Source organism: Malus domestica, chromosome 11 (assembly GCF_042453785.1).
Source record: "Malus domestica chromosome 11, GDT2T_hap1".
Lineage (NCBI taxonomy): Eukaryota > Viridiplantae > Streptophyta > Magnoliopsida > Rosales > Rosaceae > Malus > Malus domestica.
Genome location: NC_091671.1, coordinates 40,722,133 through 40,742,382, shown reverse-complemented (window position 1 = coordinate 40,742,382; position 20,250 = coordinate 40,722,133). Strand labels below are relative to the sequence as shown.

Sequence of the window (20,250 nt, the reverse complement as noted above, 5' to 3'; positions counted from 1 at the left end):
GAAACAAACTTGGCGTTTTCTGTCCCATCCCTCCCAATGAATCTTTGACCCCAAAAAATAGAAAATAAAAAAGAAGAAGATAAAACTAAAATATGAATAATAAATAAATAATAAAAATGTATGACACTCACGATGGCAGGGAAGACTACAGAACCCATTCCTCCACGTCTTTTCACTGAAACCATTAATACATAGAAGGCCACACACCCTTTACTTACAGAAAAACATCTCTCTCCGTCTCTAAGCGGTCTCTCTCGCTCCACGCAGTATTTCTGTCTCTCTCTCCGTTATTATATATATAACGCCAATATATTGGTATGAAGGTATGAGAGGTCGAGAGCTGATAAGGGACACGTTTCTATGTTTTATGCCTTGGGATTTTCCAGCAGCTTGTGATTCTTTCTTCCAATTGTGCTTCTGAATTAGTTAGCTGAACCCAAGTTCAATTGTCTGAATCTCTCTCTCTCTCTCTCTCTCTCTAGATTTATTGCTTTTCTTCCTCTTCAAACGCAACCTTCACATTGCTTCAAACAAACCCAGGTAAGCTCATGGCTCTCTCTCTCTTCAAACGCAACCTTCACATTGCCTCAATTGAAAATATTTTTGTGCAAGCAATTTTCTCATTTTCTCATTTTCTCATTCCTCACATTCCTGTATCGTTTTGTTCTTTTGATTTACTCAATCAAAGCTTAAAATGCATTTGGAGAAATTGTTTTATTCAACATAAAGGTCAGAAATGCACCGGAAGGAGAAAATGGTGAAGACCTTCTTCCTTTTCTTGCTCTATATAATGAAGTGAACAAAAAAAAATATTTTCCGTTCTTAATTATTTTTTTCTTTTTTGGATTGAAATTTATTACTTTTGATTGTGATATTGTTTGAGTAGTTGGTGTTTAAATTTTGTTTAAGAGATTGAATGACTCTGAATATTCTCCAACTACTCCCTCCTTGCACTGTTACACTGTGATTATTATAATATAAATCTGTTTGTATTTACCTTAATTATTGCCGTATTATTTGCTACTAATTGATCTTCATCTGACTTGCCCTTTTCAAATTTACTGGTTATTTAATTCAAACTGTTGTAATTTTGTCCATTCTGTTTTCTTAGTTTCGTCTTTGACAAGAATGCTTTATTTAGTTTTAATTTAATTTTAAATTATTGCTTTTGTTCATATGCTATATTTGTGAAAATTCCAAGTAGTCAAACAATGTCGTCACAGTATTCGGGTTCAGTCGGATCCGGCACGAGTCTTGCCCTCATGATTTTCCTCGTACCTTCTTGTTGATTTCTAATATTTTATACTTTTTTTTTGTAACCCTACACTAAACAATATAAAAAAAAGATTAATGTGTTTGTTTAGAGGATTAATTTGATGCTAGTTTTAATTTAATTATTTCTAATTGACAGTATCAATTTTCCTTTTTTTAAGGTTCGTGACTTCTACAAAGAGGTGGTTTCAAAACATGTGTTTTCCTTCTTCTTCTTGTTTATTTTTATAATTTTAGAATTCGTTGCGGCTAATTTCTGTTACTTTTTTCAGGGGAAGGGAAGAAGAAGGATATTGATGTGATTTCAGCACAGAAGTCTGCAACGTTAGCCTCTGCTACAAAGTTTTGTAGCTATGGCTTCCGGAACTTGGATCACGTCCTTTTCATGTTCGCCATCCGTGGTTCAGTCCTCGGAGGACACCGCCGTAACACCAATCGTTCAATGGCTGAGATTCATTTTCCTCTCTCCCTGTCCTCAGAGAGCTCTGCTGTCCTCTCTCAACCTCCTCTTCTTGCTCTCGCTCTTAGCATTTTCGATACAAAAGCTTTATTCCCGCTTCATCTCCGCGGATGGCGGCCGCAACTCTGACCTCAACAAGCCCCTCATTAGGAACAACAGAGCTCATCTCAGAACTACTCTTTGGTTTAAGCTTTCTCTGATTGTGAGCACTGTGTTGACATTTTGTTATGCAGTTGTTTGCATTCTAGCTTTCACCAGAAGCACCGAGTTGCAATGGAAGCTCGTAGACGGGTTTTTTTGGTTGGTTCAGGCCATAACTCATGCAGTGATCGCAATGCTGGTGGCGCACGAGAGGAGATTTGAAGTGGTTAAGCACCCGCTTTCCCTTCGGATTTATTGGGTCGCAAACTTTGTTGTTATTTCCTTGTTTACAGCATCGGGGATACTTCGTTTGGTTCATGCTCAAGGAATTCAGGAGCCTAGTCTGAGATTGGATGATATAGTTTCAATGGCGTCTTTCCCTTCAGCGATTCTTCTTTTTGTTATCGCCATTAGAGGATCAACTGGGATTGCTGTGAACAGAGAATTTGAGGGAGCTACAAATGGAGATGCGGTATTATACGAACCCCTTTCAAGCAAATCCAACGTGACTGGCTTTGCTTCGGCTTCCATAATTTCCAAGACCTTTTGGATTTGGATGAATCCTCTGCTCAGTAAGGGGTACAAAAGCCCGCTGAAGGTTGACGAAGTCCCATCCCTTTCCCCGGAACATAGAGCTGAAGTAATGTCAATTCTCTTTGAATCGAAGTGGCCAAAACCGCAAGAAAAATTGGACCACCCAGTTCGAACAACATTACTCCGGTGCTTCTGGAAAGAAATTGCTTTCACAGCTTTCCTTGCTGTAATCAGGCTTTGTGTCATGTATGTTGGGCCTCTGCTTATCCAAAGTTTTGTAGATTACACCGCGGGAATAAGAACCTCAGCCTATGAAGGATACTACCTCGTATTGATCCTTCTATGTGCGAAATTCGTTGAAGTTTTAACCACACACCAATTTAACTTCAACTCCCAGAAGCTTGGGATGCTCATCCGTTCCACCCTTATTACTTCTTTGTACAAGAAGGGTTTGAGGTTGTCGTGCTCAGCTAGGCAGGATCATGGAGTTGGACAGATTGTGAATTACATGGCGGTTGATGCCCAACAGCTCTCAGACATGATGCTGCAGCTGCACGCTATATGGATGATGCCAGTGCAACTTACCATTGCGTTGGTGCTTCTATATAACAGCCTTGGTGCAGCAGTAATCACAGCTATAACCGGAATCATGTGTATTCTCGTGTTCGTTGTGCTGGGAACGAAGCGGAACAACAGGTTCCAGTTTAATGTGATGAAGAATCGGGATTCAAGGATGAAGGCAACAAACGAGATGCTTAATTACATGCGCGTGATCAAGTTCCAAGCTTGGGAGGAGCACTTTAACAAAAGGATCCAAGCTTTCCGGGAGTCAGAGTTTAGCTGGCTGACCAAGTTCTTTTACTCAATCTCTGCCAATATCGTGATTATGTGGTGCACCCCAGTACTTATATCAACTCTCACGTTCGGGACTGCACTTTTGTTGGGTGTACGACTTGATGCTGGGACAGTGTTCACAACCACATCCATCTTCAAAATTCTTCAGGAGCCAATCAGGACATTCCCGCAATCTATGATATCAATTTCTCAAGCTATGATATCACTTGGGAGGCTGGATCGTTTTATGAAGAGTAGGGAATTGTTGGAGGATTCGGTGGAGAGGGTAGAAGGCGGTGATAGTGGGGTTGCTGTTGAAGTTAGAGATGGGGTGTTCAACTGGGACGATGAAAGCAATGAAGAGGATTTGAAAAATATAAATATAAAAGTTAATAAAGGTGAGCTAACGGCGATTGTAGGGACAGTGGGATCCGGAAAGTCTTCCCTTCTAGCTTCAATTCTTGGTGAGATGCACAAGTTATCCGGAAAGGTATAATCTGATACCATTAGACCATTTTCTAGATGTCTCTTATGATGTAAAATCGCTCCATTGAAGCTTCAATTCAATCACTTTGTTAAATTAACAAAATCTTTGAAAACAGGTACGAGTTTGCGGGACAACTGCCTATGTGGCTCAAACGTCATGGATTCAAAACGGAACCATTGAAGAAAACATCCTATTTGGTTTGCCAATGGACAGAGAGAGATACCGGGAAGTAATCAAGGTTTGTTGCTTGGAAAAGGACATGGAAATGATGGAGTTCGGAGATCAAACTGAGATAGGAGAGCGTGGCATCAACCTAAGTGGTGGCCAGAAACAGAGGATTCAACTTGCTCGTGCTGTGTATCAAAATTGTGACATATATCTCCTCGATGACGTCTTCAGTGCTGTTGATGCTCATACTGGATCAGAAATATTTAAGGTGACATTACTTTATATTTTGTTCTACATTTGGTAGTAAAGAATGATTTACTTTTGATTTCACAGTGATTGAATAGTCTAGCTCACACTTAAGTTAGTGCTTAGAAGGCGGATTTGATTTTTGTAATCAAAAGGTGTTGAAGAAAAATGGAAAAACAACGTTCTTGTTTAGATCTTCGTAATCTAAAATGGCGCTTATGCTTGTAATGTCTATGGCCTTCTGCAGGAATGTGTGAGGGGAGCACTTAAAAACAAGACGGTTTTACTTGTAACTCATCAAGTTGACTTCTTGCATAATGTTGATCTTATTTTGGTAAGTATTTAGAATTGTTCATGCATTCTCGAAGAAATTATAATTGCAATTTGCTCATGTATCCCTCCTACTTATATTTATCAGGTCATGAGAGATGGGATGATAGTACAGGCAGGAAAGTATAACGATTTGCTAAACTCTGGCCTGGATTTCAAAGAGCTTGTTGCTGCCCACGATACCTCCATGGAACTTGTAGAAATGAGCACTGCTGATCCCAGCAAAAGTTCCCCTGGACATCAAATATCTCGGCAACTCTCCTCAAAACGCGGGGAAGGAAATGGTGAAAACAACTCTTTGGACCAGCTGAGGTCTGATAAAGCGACTTCTAAGCTCATCAAAGAAGAGGAGAAAGAAACCGGCAAAGTCAGCCTTCACATTTACAAAGTCTATTGCACAGAGGCTTACGGATGGTGGGGTGTGGTGTTAGTATTGTCATTGACTCTGATGTGGCAAGCGTCTCAAATGGCGGCTGATTACTGGCTGTCTTATGAAACTGCAGCAAAGCGTGCGGCGTCATTCAAACCATCTGTGTTTATTATCGTCTATGCGCTCATTGCATGTGTCGCATTCGTTGCGGTATTGATAAGAGCACTTGTTGTGATGTTTGTGGGGCTTAAAACAGCTCAAACATTTTTCAAGCAAATTCTTCACAGCATCCTGCATGCTCCCATGTCGTTTTTCGATACTACACCTTCCGGAAGAATTCTGAGTAGGGTACGTTTTTGTCATACTTGATGAGATATCTGTTAAGACTGTTATTTGTTTACTCTAATTTCATGTATATGTAGTCCTATTTATTAACTGCTGAGAATTTTTCTGTCCACCAGGCATCAACTGATCAGACGAATATCGATCTACTTCTTCCCTTCATGTTGGGTATTACCATTGTCATGTTTTTTACTGTGTTTGGCATCTTTATCATTGTTTGCCAATATTCGTGGCCCACTGTGTTCTTGCTGATTCCGCTTGCTTGGCTTAATGTCTGGTACCGGGTATGTTCGTTCATTTTGTCACGGTGTTAATATTTATCAGTAACCTGTAACTATAATGTTGCACTCAATACTGAAGATTTTTGTACTTATTTTGTTTTAGGGTTACTATCTTGCATCATCTCGAGAGTTAACTCGACTCGATTCAATCACGAAAGCTCCTGTAATCCATCATTTCTCAGAGAGCATATCTGGGGTCATGACGATTCGCTCTTTCAGAATGCAAAACATGTTCTCCAAGGAAAATGTTAAACGAGTTAATGCCAACTTGCGCATGGATTTCCACAACAATGGTTCCAATGAGTGGTTGGGTTTCCGATTGGAGTTACTTGGGAGTTTACTTCTCTGCATTTCCACTATATTCATGATCTTGTTGCCAAGCAGTATTATAAAGCCTGGTATTTAAACCCTCCCGATCCTTCTTGTTTTAGTGCATTATTATTACAACATCTGATTGAGTCTCGGTTATAAGCAAGATTTGAGGTGTATGTTAGCACCGTGTTTTGATATATCTAACATAACGAGCGACAGTAGACGAGTATCTATTGCAGAGATTTCACTAAACTGATTTTTCCTTTATGGTGCAGAGAATGTTGGTTTAACTCTCTCCTACGGATTGTCCCTTAATAGTGTGCTGTTCTGGGCTATATATTTTAGCTGCTTCGTTGAAAATAGGATGGTGTCGGTTGAGAGGATAAAACAGTTTACAAACATTCCATCAGAAGCAGCGTGGAAGATTGTAGACCGTGTTCCTCCTCCAAATTGGCCTTCCCGAGGCAACGTTGAGCTCAAAGACTTGCAGGTCAGTTTGTCTTCAGTTCTGTTTATAACTTCAACGGTCTGAATGCGCGTTTTCCTTAGTTGGTCATCACCATTACTTTGTCTCAAGCTGAAAGGGCTCGGTTCCTTTTGATGATATTTTATACTTTGTGGTGAGCAGGTCAGATATCGTCCAAATACACCTTTGGTTCTCAAAGGCATTAGTCTAAACATTTTCGGGGGTGAGAAGATTGGCGTTGTTGGTCGAACAGGAAGTGGGAAATCCACTTTAATCCAAGTGTTCTTTAGGCTGGTAGAACCTTCAGGAGGCAGAATTATCATCGATGGGATCGATATAACCACGATAGGGCTTCACGATCTTAGGTCACGCTTTGGGATCATTCCTCAAGAACCTGTCCTTTTTGAAGGAACCGTGAGAAGCAACATTGATCCAATTGGAATGTATTCAGATGAACAGATTTGGAAGGTAAACACAATGCTACGTCGAAAATAATAAGATTGAATTGTACACAATGTCTGTATGTCATATTTTGCTTAGTTGAAACAATGCTGTATGCTATTTGCAATGATCTTAATTTTCTTGTAGAGCCTCGAACGCTGCCAACTTAAAGACGTGGTTGCTGCAAAACCAGAAAAACTTAACTGTTTAGGTATGTGGCTCTCCGCATTGTTTACTCTCCGCGTCTTGAAACTGACACTTGATCACTACGGTTATGTACTGACCATTTTTCATTAAAATTTTATCTCGATAGTGGCTGACAACGGAGACAATTGGAGCGTGGGGCAAAGACAACTCCTCTGCTTGGGGCGAGTTATGTTAAAGCACAGCCGGCTCTTGTTCATGGACGAGGCCACTGCATCAGTGGATTCACAGACCGATGCTGTAATACAAAGGATCATCCGAGAGGATTTCGCTGCCTGTACGATTATCAGTATTGCGCACAGAATACCTACGGTGATGGACTGCAATCGAGTTTTAGTAGTAGATGCAGGTAAGCGCTCCCTCTAACTTAATATCTTGTCACATCCGGCATTCGTTTACCACCTGAAAATTGTAGCTGACACTCTTCTGTTTCCGTCTTTAACAGGACTGGCTAAGGAATTTGAGAAACCATCCCGCTTACTTGAAAAACCGTCACTGTTCGGTGCGTTGGTTCAGGAGTACGCCAACCGATCGTCAGGACTATAACCAGCATTGGAATTCTACATCTCTCGTTTCCTCATCATCGTTGCTTCGGGCGGTGATTCCATTTACGCTTGCGAATTATCCAGAGAATCACTGCTTGCATCTGTCCTCGAAGAATAGCAACAGCCGGAGCATAAAAGGCGTCGGCTCTAATCATTTTTCTCCGAGAAAATAAAACAAATGATGAACAACGAGAACAAGTGTAGCCTACCACTGCAGGAAGTAGCTAATTTGATAGGGTTACGAGCTTCATTTATGTAGCCTGTTTAGGATGTATTTGATTAGAAAATCATGCTTAAACTTTCTTGTTGCACAAGATTTATCAAGATGCTTCTTGAGAAATTTAATTACATTGTTCCTGGAAATTTCAGATACTCAAAATTTGTGGATGCAGTCTCATCAGTTTCCAGTTTCTACTTGGTTGGGTCCTTTTTGTTGGCAGGATTAGGATGAGTCTTTGTACGACGAAAATGACACGTTTTATAAATGGGGTTTACTAAAAATTGGAAAAATTGATCAAATATCGTGAGTTAACATAAATTTACGGTTTTGCGAAAACTTTGGCTGATACTTTATCGTATACACACGAAGGAAGCAAAATGTTGTATGTTATTTTGAAACATTCAATGTTGTATATTATTTTGAAACATTCTTATTGTTTGTTTTATTTTGTAAGTATTTAAAAAAAAATTAGGTTGAAAAATAGAAAAATCAAGAGATAGAAAATACTAGCATGTCTTGGAAGTGGCTTTTGAGGGCCGAAAAATATCGAAAATTTTCTAAATGATGCAACAATGGTACGAAATCGATGTATTTTGAAAAAAATTTTAGAATCAACTAAAAATAATGTGTGTTAGCTCGTAAATTATGTGAGAAATACTACCGTTGAGTTTTTGCAAACTTTTTTGTGAGAACATTATAAAGAAAAAAAACTAATGAAAATGACTTAAATTTTTTGAGTTTTAATCAAAATGACAAAAATGTATTGTAAGTGAATAGTAGCAAGAGGGATTTTTTAGAGTAAAAATGTTATTTTTCGTTAAAATGAACAGTATCAAGAGTGTTTCGTTAAAACTTCTAAAAAAATGTTATAAACAATTTGGGAGCAACTTTTTCATTTATTTCATAGAATACTCTTTTCAACATTAATTAACTCTTTGTTTTAAATAAAAATAAAATTTCAAGGCAATAGGAGGTCATTACAAAACGCAGCGTCTAACGTGAATAAAAAAACGGAGCGTTTAGGTCAGAGTTAGCTTCGCTACTCTAAAACCCCGGGAAACATAAACCCTTCATCCCGCCGTAAAACAGAGACTCGCAGAGCGGCGGAGAGAGAGATGGGAAGGTCTAGAAGAAAGTACAAGCAGTCGCGGACGAAGGTGCGCGTGGGGCTGCCGAAGAGGAAGCCCAACGTATTCAAGCCCGCCTTCTGCCTCCCTCCGAAGCTCCGCGCCTTGCTGGCGCAGCAAGGGCCGGCCTCAGCCCCCCAATGGGACGCCGAGGGCTCCGTCATCCAAAACTACAAGTCCTTCGGCTTCGTCTCCAACCCTAACTTGCTCAGCCTCCGGTCTCGCAATTCTCACATGGTCGAGAGCGATTCCCTCCAGGTCCCCCCTCCGGCCTCCGATGACCCTGACGCCTCCGCAGAGCTCGATTTCGCCGACGGCAGCGATCTCGAAGAGGACGGTGAGTTCTCTCTCCCCCTCTCTCTCTACTCTGTTTTCGAATTAGGAATTGAGAATTTATGATTGTTTTGCTAAAATGAGTAATTTGAGGTTCTATATTGATTGAATAACTGATTGAAATCATATTACAAATGGATTTATTTGAAAGAATGAATTTTTAGGATAAAGATTTCTACTTGAGGTTGAGGAGGAGTATTCGTGTTTCCGAATTAGGAATTGGTAAATAATCCAAACCGTCTACTGGGTTATCAGAATCCAAAAGTTCCTGGAAAAATGGTTGTAGTAACCTTTAGAATAGCAGGCTAACAACGGAGGTAAAAGATTCAGATGGAACCTGTAATCTCATGCCTATTCTCCTCCATATTCATTTTTCGAAGTTTTTCATATCCAAGCTGGATTCGTCTGTGGATTTCAGTTATGTTGTGCTTTCTTGAAGTTCTTGCTCCAGATCAGTATTTGAGTAAGCTGAATCTTGATAATCTAATTGCTCAGATACTTATATTTTATAGGATGGAAATCACCGTATTGAGTTATCTTCGTCGTTTGCGTACTTCAGTTTCTTACTTCGAACGGCCTATAAGCTCTAAAAGTTTGGCTTTGGTGGGAACCTCTTTAAGCTGGCTAGTTTGTTGGTTTACAAACTTCTACAAGGTCATTCATTGGTGCTGTAGTTGACTGGACCCTTGGAATGTAATAATGTAGAGGCTTAACTGGATTGCGAAGATGGAGATTTTTTGTTGTTTGCTAAGAAATGAGCTGTGTTAGTTTGTGAAAACCAGTACTCGTAGATCTACTGCTCCTTTGAATTGCATATAGCATTTGTTGCGGAGCTTCTTGTCTCTTTTATTTTCTTCTCTCTCCAAATTGGGAAATTGAAATGTAGATCATTTCTGGAGTTCATTGCTATTTCTAAAAACACGACTTTCTTTGGCCATGTAGATTTGAAAACTAGTCTAGGGAAGAAACGTAGAGATGGAAAATCTGCACCACTACAACCATTAACGGCCATGCAGCGTCTTCATCTTGGTCGGCTCATTGAGGAGTATGGCGATGACTATCAGGTGTGGCACAAGCTCTTGTCATGTCAGAAATTTAAGTTTGTAAGGTCGCTTTCTTCTCCTTAATGTGGGTTCTTGTTGCTTTTGCAGAGAATGTTCATGGATACGAAACTAAATAAAATGCAGCATTCTGTCGCAACTTTGGAGAAATTATGCAGACGGTATCATGTGCATAAAGATAGAAATCCCTTGATATTGACCCGTTGAGGAATATGCTCGATCTTACATGGCGGGCGACCTCATCAGCATCCTTCCGGCATGAATGCCGCGTCACCCTACTACTATAATTTAATGACATACTCCGAGGGTCAATTGAAACCTTTTGAGTTTCAGGCGACACATTGAGACCATAATTGAGTTTCATGGACTTAGAGTGATTTTCGGAAGCAAAAATGTATATTGTTGTGATATGGATCGTCAAAATATCAAGGCCAATTAGGTTTAAGTTTTCAATTGGTGTTGGGAAAAGAGAAAAGGAATGTGCACAGGTTTTTTTCCATACAATCGGGAAATAGGTTCTTCTTTATAATCCCAATCAGTTTAAGATTAGGAAATAAGTTAGTTTTTCCTATTCTAAAAGGATTCAGGAATCTTATACTTATAAGTCATGTAACCATCGGTCTATCTACTAAAATAGGCTTGTTGGGGCTGATTATCCAAACGAACAGTATATAAAATACAGGGGTAGAAAGCCAAGAGTGATAGAGAGATCTAAAGTGAGGTTTTGTTGTTTAGCATAAGTTTTCAATAAGTTCTTGTAACCGAGTTGCTATTCTTCACAGTGCAGGTGATTTCTCAAAAAAGATCACATGAGAAGTAGCCAAAGTTCGCCGAACCTGGCTAAATTCTTTGTTTGTGTGTGGCGTGTGTACTTTATTGTTCTTATATCCGCATAAAATCATCTTATAAGTTTGCATATATCAATAAACAAGATTGATTAAGGGAGATTAAATCAACATTGCAATGTTCTTGTACTCATCTTTCAAGACCACATTTAAGCTTATTTCAATAGTGTGAACTGTGAAGCTCCTCGTGCTTAAGTTCCGTCCAACCGTTACGCCAATTTGAAACCTCTTCAAGTTGGGGTTCGAAAGCAACTTGGATTTCTTGGAGCACAAGCTGCAACTTCAGAACTATAAATGTACGTGTAAGATGTTCCCAGCTAGCAGAATCAAACACATTCTTCCAGGGTGAGATAGCTGTATAAGTTGATCCATCGCGCCGGTGCCATGCGCCAAGAACATTACTCAACTTGAAATGTAATTAGGTGGGACAGAACTCCTCTAGCTTGTGTCCCAAGTATGGTAGCCATGGACGCAGCCACACGTGAAAAGGAATAGCGTCTTCACGCAGTTCCACAAATCAACGGCATCCTTGAGTTTAGGCAAGACTACCGTAAATGGCTTCAAGAACACGAGGGGGCGGCAAATTCTCCAAAGACTTCAAAACCCGAAGCATTGGTTCGGGGTCCTTGGCCTGCCAAGTATATACAGCAGCAATTCTCACTGCAGGTACCACAACCTCCGAAACCAAATGAACATAATTCCCCGGCTCTCCACTAAGAAAAGCTTTCCAAGACGATATGCGTCCAAGCCATGCATGGGATTCCAAAGAGGATCCCACCCCTGAAATAATAGAGCCGCTATTTGGACTCTCTAAATTCTAATGTAGCTGGATATCATAGATAGGTGGGCAGCAAAGTGATCAATAAATATGATACAAATAGCATTGCAAATTATAAACGCGCCCTCGGATACTTTATAGCAAGGTTCAAGGAGCCAGGATGCACTTGACCATGATCCAAAAATGCAAATTTACTTGAACCAAATGTTTTAAGTCCCAAAACTTTGAAGAACATATGTTATTCAAAAGCTACATACAAGAAGCTAAACATCCAGAAACAAGAAGTTAATGGCTTCCCAAACTACAAAATAGTTGGCGGGTTACAAAGCCCCAACCGCGGGGCAGCGACTAAGCGCCAATGAATGCCCGGCACTGGGATTCCCAGTGCTGCTTTGCTTGCCGAACCCTCTCTACCCTCTCGGTCTGGAGTCTCTGCTCCCAGTATTCACGGCAGCTGTTAAAACATGAATAAATAAGAATGAGAAATTGCATGTATAGGATGATCATTTACTCATAAGGATTCTTAGTGAGAATATGCTGAGCAAAAACATACTTTCGGCTAAGTAACATGTTAAGCTCTTCTAAATGTACAGCGCCTTCAAAAACTCTCGCCTGAAATCAACATGAACAATCACAAAACAGTGAGCAACAATAATTTTGATTGTAGCAATGCAGCTCATTCTCCAGGTCCTAAAAGATTACAGCTCTACAAAACTCCAATTAGAAAGAAGTTAATTACTCACCTCTCGGCATAGAGGGCATTTTTCTTTAGGCTCTGCAGACTTTAATCCATCGACAATAGTCACTGATGCAGCCGAGCAAGCACACATGTAGCAGAATATATGACCGCACGTAAGAGCAACTGGATCAAAAACCGTGTCCTATAAAGCAGAAGATAAAAATAAATCACACGAAACCTCAAATGAAGCGCAACAATAGCAAGATGCTTTCTTCCCAACAACTCCTACTAATGTCTTGGTATTGCTACACTACAGCTACTGAAGGTTTATGTTTTAGTTGAGCTAATGAAAATTGTTCACATTGTTTGTAGTTTGCAGGAAAAAATGTCAAGTGTTATGCACTAGTCATATGTGCTCCTACATCATAAGAGGCATGAAATATGCAATTAAACTATTGAAGAGCGAGTGATATTGTAAGAGCGCTACAACTTTCATATCAATTTTCAAAACCTCTCATTCAAGACTTGAATTCACAGGTAGGATAAAACGCTGTGTAGTGTTAACATAGTAACAACACAAATACGCAGTCAATAATCCGTTATATGGAAACCTTGATACTTACCAAGCATATAGAACAAGTCAAATCAATATCAAGCTTAACAGAATCAAAGAGCTCACAGGCGAGAGATGGTTTCTCATCATTAATCTTGAGGAAGCATCCCTCAAACAAAGCCGGTGCCTTCCTCGACTTAGTCTTGGTTTCCCTTAAATTGATGTGAAAAGCCATAAGCTCGAAAAGCCATGGGCTCTGAAGGAGTCCAATGTGCATACTTTGAGCTTGCGACTTAAAGGCCTGTCCTTGTGTTGAGTAATGAATCTGTACCCATAACACAAACGAAAATTATAAACATATATATTTAACTGGATTACCGAAACTTTCGATAAACGCACTACCAATTTTGAGCAGTTGGATTCACATACCTTATCATATTTCTTTAGTATTTTCCGAATGGCAATGGCGTTGATCAGTGCATAAGTCACGAGGTCCTTGCCTTCTTCTAACAAGGCACCATGGCCCCCTCGACGTTTGCCTTGGACCCAAAACATGTACTTACGAAAGCCAGAAGCCAGATGGAGTTCAAGCAATGTCTGTGCACGCTTATGAAAGAAACCCACCACAGCAGACATCTCATCGAGAAGGGCCGGGAAAAAGCTCCCATCACACACTGCCAAAATTCAATTAAATCAGCATAAACTCCATTGCTGGCACAAAAATCAATATCACTGAGGATTCAGTAACCTTCAAAATTAGAAGATAAAACAGGTTCCATGTGCTTTGAAAATCGGCAACTTTTTCCTACAAAGACAATATTCTAAACTTACTCTAGTTTACGAGATGAGAATTTGAACTTAGACGATGGTGTGGGCACGTTGTCCTAACCAAGTGACCTAATTCACGTGGCTAAAAATTTTAATTGTTGTGACTTGTACATACTCCAACATTTGGCTTTTCAAACAATTGAATGAAATGAATGCAAGATGTTGACTTTCCATCTCAAATATTTCCAATGAAATTAACAATATATACACACATGATATATATATATATATATATATATATATATATATATATATATCCGACATGAGCAAGAAACTGAATGCTAATTGGGATTCAAACAGCCAAATGAACTAGCAAATTAAGTTAAAAAATTTAATCATAACAATCATCAGAAACAGATTAAAAACCAAAAATAAGAAATAAAAATCTGTAACTGAAATTTAAAATCACCTGTGCAATGGTCAGGGCAAGTACGGACGTCATGGAAATCTTCTCTGCGGCATCTCTTCAAGATCTTCTTAAGCTTCTTGAATCCAACCCCGGGCTGCTTCTTCTTCTGGCCTTGCATGTACTCCTGGTATGTCTTGCAGAACTTCATTTTTCATCAATATTTAACCCAAATCCTTCGACTTCAATTAAATTCACTGGATATCAGAAATGGGTTGCGATTGAAATGCCAAAAAAAATCAAATCTTTAACGCTAATCACTGATTAGATATAGAGTTTAACCATCTGCTGATGTCTGTGTATAGGGATTTGTAACGGTTTATCTCTCTCTCCTCTCTGTCTACCGGGTCTACGCGCTTGAAGAAGACATATATAAAGGAAGAAGAGGACAACACATCGTATCGGATAATACTGAGGAGCTGATTTTCCCGAGAAAAAGTCAAGGATTGTTCCGGAAAAGTTCCTTCTTTTTTGGTGGACGATTTCTCGAGGACTGCCTGCTTCCACTTCCGTGCTATTCCCGTGACCTTCTATTTAATGTGATTACAGTTAAGTCAGGTTAATATTTTATATTATTTTTTTATAAATATAATAAGATAAAAATAAATAATAATATAAAATGTTGACGTAGTTTAAGCGTGACCACACAAACAGGAGGACATAAAAATTGAAGGGCAGACAATCCTTATCCTTTCTCGGGAACTTTAAAAGCGGATTTGAAAACGTTTTCTTTTGGGGTAATCCAGATTGGAAGACATTTCCAAATGGAGAGTAATACTAGAAGGAAAAATTGTTTATGTTCCAGTTGTTTGTCACCGATGTGAGACTTCCCACTTTTCTTTGTTTTTCTTGGTTGATTAGTGGCCGAGAAAGTGACACTAATATTAGGTGAGATGTCCAAAAGAAATCATCTACATCCTCCTTTTACCTTGAAGAGAGAAATTATTTAGCTAATATGTGCGTGTAAGTTCATCCGAAAAAGTTATCATTCACCAAAAATAGAAAAATAATAAGTGCATAATGATTTATTTGAACGATGCTGATAATTTATATTATTAAGGTTGTGTTTTGTAAATTATCTATTAAAATGTGGGTCGATAACCTATTATAAAGGTTTTGTCATGTTAAAATTGAGATCAAATAGGAGTCCAAAATTGAGATCAAATAGTAGTCGATTAAAGCACCACCCTTATCTCAACCGACATTTTGACTATGAATAACATATCATAGAGTATCTTTAAAGAAAATGTTAAATATGTCAACTTTGGATTTATAGACATTAAGATTTTCTCCAAGGGAGATATCATGTTGACATGATAGCCGAGTTATTTGGCACTTTGCTTTCTAGCAATCTTTTTATACAACAAACTAAGATAGAGTCAATTTTGTTATTTAATGTGTGGAGTTTCATAATTCATCAATAGGAAATACAATTAAACTATTCTAAACTATTTAAAAAAAATTGTAGTAGTGTGGTCCAATATAGAATAAATTAAGCCAAGTTTGGTAGCAAAGACTTATAATTAAGTAGAGCATTAAAACGATTAATGGGTGATTTGAGATTTGGTCAAGTGAGGCATGGTGTTTGAAAGTTGTTCACCATTCTTGTGAAGTCACTTTAAGCACGCCCTAAACCTCTCAGGTTAATAGGAGACGCCCCACCCTCACGAGTGGGGTAGCAAACAAACAAACACACAATATATAATAAAATAATAATTTAACACATCCTTTGAAATATATATATATATGTTGTTGGGGTTCAACCTCATTTGATACCTCTTCAGAATGGTGAAAGTTTCAGATAGGTTGGTGATGTGTTGGTCAGCATGTTTGCTCTTGACTAGCATATCATCAACGTAAACTTCCATGCTCTTCCCAATCTGTTCAGCGAACATTGAATTGACCAGTCTCTGATAAGTCGCTCCTGCATTCTTTAGGCCGAAGGGCATGACTTTATAGCAATATAGTCCCCTGTCAGTAGTAAAGGATGTGTGTTCTTGGTCTAGAGGGTTCATGAGGATTTGGTTGTATCCTGAGTAAGCATCCATGAAGCTTAGAAGTTCACACCCTGCCGTAGAGTCTATAAGTTTGTCTATGAGAGGAAGAGGAAAGCTATCCTTCGAGCATCCTTTGTTTAGGTCGGTGTAATCGACACACATTCTCCCCAAGACCTTTTGGAGCAGAAGACTTTCCTTGGTCGGATTCTTCTTAACAAGGACAACATTTGCTACCTACGTTGGATAATTGACTTCGCGGACGAAGCCTATGCCTTTGAGTTTTTCAACTTCTGCCTTCATTGCCTTGTACCGTTCAGCGTCATAAGATCTTCGCTTCTGTCTCACTGGCTTAGTCTTGGGGTCAATACTTAAGCGATGACAGATTATATCGGGAGAGATGCCTGACATGTCCTCGTATGACCAAGCGAAGACCTCAGTGTTCTCTTGTAAAAAAGAGAACAATGCCAATCGAATGGGTGGTGACAAGGTGGTACCAATCTTCACCATGCGATCCGGATAATCTTTTGAGATAGAGACCTTCTCCAACTCTTCAGCGGGTTGTGCTTGATGGGTGAAAGAGTCATCTCGAGGATCGTCAGGTTGACTGTTGCCACCGTGAAGATCCAAGTTGGCTTCGTCTGGGCTGGTCTTTATGACTTGGTCATGTATAGAAAGGGTTTCCTTGGGCACATGCAGGTGCTGTTGCTTGACCGAAGTGTTGTAACATGATCGAGCACTAAGTTGATCTCCTCTGATGTAACCATTGCCATAGGGGGTTGGAAATTTCATCAACAACATATGTGTGGATACCATGGCCTTGAGATCATTGATGCATGTGCGTCCTAAGATGACATTGTATGCCGTTGGGCAATCAACCATCAGGAAGTTAGTGGTAATGGTAGCTGTGTAAGGGCATGTACCAATGGTGAAAGGTAAGTGTATGCTCCCCAAAGGTTGCACGATATCACCAGAGAAGCTTATCAGAGAGGAAATCGAGTGGTCGAGCAAATGTTCAGCTACATTCAGTGCCCTGAAAGCTTCAACAAACATGATATTGACCGAAACCCCCGTGTCTACCAGGATTCGTCGTACTTCAAAGTTGGCTATGTGAGCTTCCACGATCAGTGGGTCGTTGTGAGGGTAGATGATACCTCTTTCTTCCTCAGGGTAGAAACATATTGGATCCCAGTTAGGCTTTTGATACTTATCTCCCCTGATGTCTTCCATGTGAAACACTTGGTGGCCAGACCTTAAAGCTCGTTCACTATTTTTCATGGCCCTGTTGGAAGATATAGATATGGGCGTGCCACCACTTATGGAATATATCACATTTACCCGGCGTTGGTTACGGTTACCCCTTGGAGGGTGAAGGAGAAATTAATCAATTTTTCCTTCACGTGCTAAAGCTTCAATATGATCACGAAGGGTGATACACTTCTCGCCGTCATGGCCGTTATGCTCGTGGTAGCAGCAAAACGTGCCCGTGTTCTTCATGGGCTTATAATCCGGGTGCCTTGGCTTTGGCTTCGGTATCAAGTGTGCTATGCTGGGGTAAACGGCCACGCATGTGGCGTTCAAAGATGTGTATGTCTCATACCTCGGGGTAGGGGCTGTCTTGACACGTGCTTGACCCACTGTGTTGACTGCCTGGGGTCGAGGATTATCATGGCGATACCCTTGGTTATCGCGGTAGTGTCCCTTACTCTTTTTACTAAAATGAGACTGGTGAGGTTGGAAATCTTTCCTTTTACCCTGAGATTGATATGTCTGTTGACTTGGCGAAGTATTAAGTAAGGCAGGGGGAGACATCGCTGCCGTTTGGAAGGTCGAGGTCTTCTCATTTGGTTGGATCTGGCTTCCACTCCCTACTTGCTGGTAAGGGGTGGTTGTGGGGGGTTTCCCTTGATATGTCCTTGCCTCGGCGGAGGCATGGTTGTAAGCATGTGCCATCGCCTCAGAGTAAGTCTTCTAAGTGTTGGCATTAATCATGTACTTGAAGAAACAATCACGTAGCCCTGCCGTGAAGGCCTTGAGGGCAGTCTTGTCATCTGCCTCAGCGCAGCGAGAATACTCATGGCTGAAACGATCAGCATACTCTCATAGTGACTCGTCCGGCTTTTGGCGAATAGTGTACAAGTCATCTACAGAATGCAAGCGATCGGTCTGGAAGATGTGTTGAGAGACAAATAGTTTCCTCAATTCCTCAAATGAGTCTACTGTCTCAGGTGGAAGACGGTAATACCAGTTTAAAGCTCCGCCAGAGAGGGTCGAGGGGAAGAGAAGACATTGCTCTTCGTCGGTGTGCATCCGATATGCTATGGTGGACTCAAAAAGGTTAAGGTGTTCAATTGGGTCCTCCCTTCCAGTATAGAGTTGTAAACCAAGCTTTTGTTTTGTCTTCGCTTGAAGGAGGTGTCAAGGATCCTCCTTGTGAGAGGGCCAGGCCTGGGTTGGTTCCAGTCAGGTATCTCGGCCTGACGTTCGGCCTTCAACTTGTTTACTTCCTCAATGAGCTATAGGACAATGGGGTCTTGAGTGGAGTCATGTACCACTGGGATTTTCTTTCGTAAGTCTCCATCGCCTCTTTGAAGTGGGAAAGTTTGAGCAAGGGCGTGTGATTTTTCCTTGGACTCGCAGTACTGACTTCTAGGGCGAGTCTGTCGGAATACCTCATAGTCCCCTGTACCTTCATGTTCCTCTGGGACCTGTCGTTCCTTCCCTAGATTGGCAGCTAACCTGGGTCGTGGGTGAGGACCGAGTTTTTCAGGAACCCTTAGGTCATTGATCTTCGAGCATATGTGGAGGGGATTCTCTCGACGTTGCTTTAGGAAGTCTCGGCAGTCACGATAAACGACTTTCGATCCTTCCAACCCTTCTGCAATGAGGTGTCTTCCTCCACTTCTCATGCTTCGGGTCGAAGCAGCTGGGTTGAGAGAAGTCTCATGTTGATCAATGTTTTGATGATTAGCTCGCTCTTCATCAGGGATACCCATGTCGAAGGAATGTGACCCTCCGTGTTGGAGGGCACCCAGATGATGGTTGATGTCCACAGGGGCAACGAGCTCATATGTTTGAGTACGCCTAGTTTCATGGAGCGTCTCAAAGAGCTTCTCATACTGCTTCTGGAGGACCTCATTCTTCATTGCTATCTTGTTGTTCTGAGCTTCTAGCTCATCGACTTTAGCTTGAAGAGCAACCATCTTTCCTTCCTTCTTTCGTTGCTTCGCACTAGGTGCAAGATGGGTGTCATTATGTGTGCTGTGGTTTCCTTCACTCCCCATGTTGGAGAGGGATGTCTGGTCAAAAGAGAATGTACGAATGGTGGAAACCAGCTTGACAAAGCTGAAGTAGGGGTGGGCAAACGGGTAGAGGAACCGCGGGTCGGGGCGGGTAATGTAGGTTCGGGGCGGGTACGGGCCGGTTCCAAATGTTGTAGAAAATAAACGGGGCGGGGCGGGGCGGGTCCATGTCATTTACGGGGCGGGCCGGGTCCTAAACCCTAGAAAAACGGGGCCCCGGACCGACCCGTTTCTAATTATAATCAACGGTCGAGATTGAATGATACCCTATCATCCAATCTTAACCGTTAATTTCTAACCTAGTTCCCGAGCCCCATAATCAGTCTCACACTCTCACTGTCACTCTCACTCCCAGTCTCCCACCACCTCTCCACCATCTGTCACTCCCTCTCCCTCGACTGCCTCGACTCCGACGACGTCCCAAAGAACCCAGCCCATCATCGCCGTCGCGACCATCATCACCTCATCACCGACGACATCCCAGGACCCAGAACCGCGATTCTCTCGTCTTTGACAACACCAGCGCCGTCGACGACACTGCTACCATAAGTCTACTTCTCCAAAAATTGAAAAGCGAGGTCAGCTGGTTGGGATTGGGTCCATTGGGATTGGGATTTCAATATGAGTAGGCAATTTTGAATTTAATTGGAATTTGGATCAAGAACTGAGTTTGCAGATTTGGGTTTTCTTT

The 20,250-nt window shown here is 40.9% G+C and overlaps 3 protein-coding genes across 7 annotated transcripts; 2 read left to right on the top strand and 1 right to left on the bottom strand.

Moving 5' to 3' along the window:
- Positions 1–134: 134 nt before the first annotated feature.
- LOC103449273 (ABC transporter C family member 4-like) lies at positions 135–7,824 on the top strand. Of its 4 annotated transcripts, none has more exons than XM_070808132.1 (13): positions 187–540; positions 1,412–1,454; positions 1,545–3,731; positions 3,844–4,164; positions 4,390–4,476; positions 4,561–5,190; positions 5,304–5,468; positions 5,569–5,863; positions 6,053–6,267; positions 6,406–6,711; positions 6,832–6,895; positions 6,998–7,237; positions 7,334–7,824. In XM_070808132.1, exons 3-13 carry the CDS (start codon positions 1,626–1,628, stop codon positions 7,432–7,434), a joined length of 4,530 nt encoding a protein of 1,509 aa, XP_070664233.1. In that variant the 5' UTR covers positions 187–540; positions 1,412–1,454; positions 1,545–1,625; the 3' UTR covers positions 7,435–7,824. The 4 variants fall into 4 exon arrangements, with proteins under 4 accessions (XP_028953998.1, XP_070664233.1, XP_070664232.1 ...); XM_070808131.1 differs by lacking the exon at positions 1,412–1,454 and adding an exon at positions 689–757 and having other exon boundaries at positions 308–540; XM_029098165.2 differs by lacking the exon at positions 1,412–1,454 and having other exon boundaries at positions 135–540.
- An 872-nt stretch (positions 7,825–8,696) lies between these two features.
- On the top strand, positions 8,697–11,019 carry LOC103449194 (nucleolar protein 16). Its single transcript, XM_008388485.4, has 3 exons — positions 8,697–9,117; positions 10,056–10,177; positions 10,265–11,019. Exons 1-3 carry the CDS (start codon positions 8,769–8,771, stop codon positions 10,379–10,381), a joined length of 588 nt encoding a protein of 195 aa, XP_008386707.3. The 5' UTR covers positions 8,697–8,768; the 3' UTR covers positions 10,382–11,019.
- An 883-nt stretch (positions 11,020–11,902) lies between these two features.
- Positions 11,903–15,012, bottom strand: LOC103413407 (probable E3 ubiquitin-protein ligase BAH1-like 1). Of its 2 annotated transcripts, XM_070808130.1 has the most exons (7): positions 14,967–15,012; positions 14,267–14,756; positions 13,459–13,703; positions 13,100–13,354; positions 12,541–12,678; positions 12,351–12,409; positions 11,903–12,251 (listed from the first exon to the last, which is right to left on the bottom strand). In XM_070808130.1, the coding sequence occupies exons 2-7, from the start codon at positions 14,412–14,414 to the stop codon at positions 12,146–12,148; spliced, it is 951 nt and encodes a 316-aa protein (XP_070664231.1). In that variant the 5' UTR covers positions 14,415–14,756; positions 14,967–15,012; the 3' UTR covers positions 11,903–12,145. The 2 variants fall into 2 exon arrangements, 1 of the variants encoding a protein (XP_070664231.1); XR_011573165.1 differs by lacking the exon at positions 14,967–15,012 and having other exon boundaries at positions 12,203–12,251; positions 12,351–12,421; positions 14,267–14,661.
- Between the last annotated feature and the right edge of the window lie 5,238 nt (positions 15,013–20,250).

What these genes read in the sequence shown, in the direction of transcription:
- LOC103449273 (XM_029098165.2), top strand. Translation starts at nt 1,626, where the DNA reads ATGGCTTCCGGAACTTGGATCACGTCCTTTTCATGTTCGCCATCCGTG. An exon ending in TGCACAAGTTATCCGGAAAG is followed by an intron (nt 3,732 to 3,843) that starts GTATAATCTGAT and finishes CTTTGAAAACAG; the next exon opens with GTACGAGTTTGCGGGACAAC. An exon ending in AAGCAGTATTATAAAGCCTG is followed by an intron (nt 5,864 to 6,052) that starts GTATTTAAACCC and finishes TTTATGGTGCAG; the next exon opens with AGAATGTTGGTTTAACTCTC.
- LOC103449194 (XM_008388485.4), top strand. Translation starts at nt 8,769, where the DNA reads ATGGGAAGGTCTAGAAGAAAGTACAAGCAGTCGCGGACGAAGGTGCGC. An exon ending in CAGCGATCTCGAAGAGGACG is followed by an intron (nt 9,118 to 10,055) that starts GTGAGTTCTCTC and finishes TTGGCCATGTAG; the next exon opens with ATTTGAAAACTAGTCTAGGG. An exon ending in AGTATGGCGATGACTATCAG is followed by an intron (nt 10,178 to 10,264) that starts GTGTGGCACAAG and finishes TTGCTTTTGCAG; the next exon opens with AGAATGTTCATGGATACGAA.
- LOC103413407 (XM_070808130.1), bottom strand. Translation starts at nt 14,414, where the DNA reads ATGAAGTTCTGCAAGACATACCAGGAGTACATGCAAGGCCAGAAGAAG. An exon ending in TTGCCCTGACCATTGCACAG is followed by an intron (nt 13,704 to 14,266) that starts GTGATTTTAAAT and finishes GAATTTTGGCAG; the next exon opens with TGTGTGATGGGAGCTTTTTC. An exon ending in TACTAAAGAAATATGATAAG is followed by an intron (nt 13,355 to 13,458) that starts GTATGTGAATCC and finishes TTATGGGTACAG; the next exon opens with ATTCATTACTCAACACAAGG.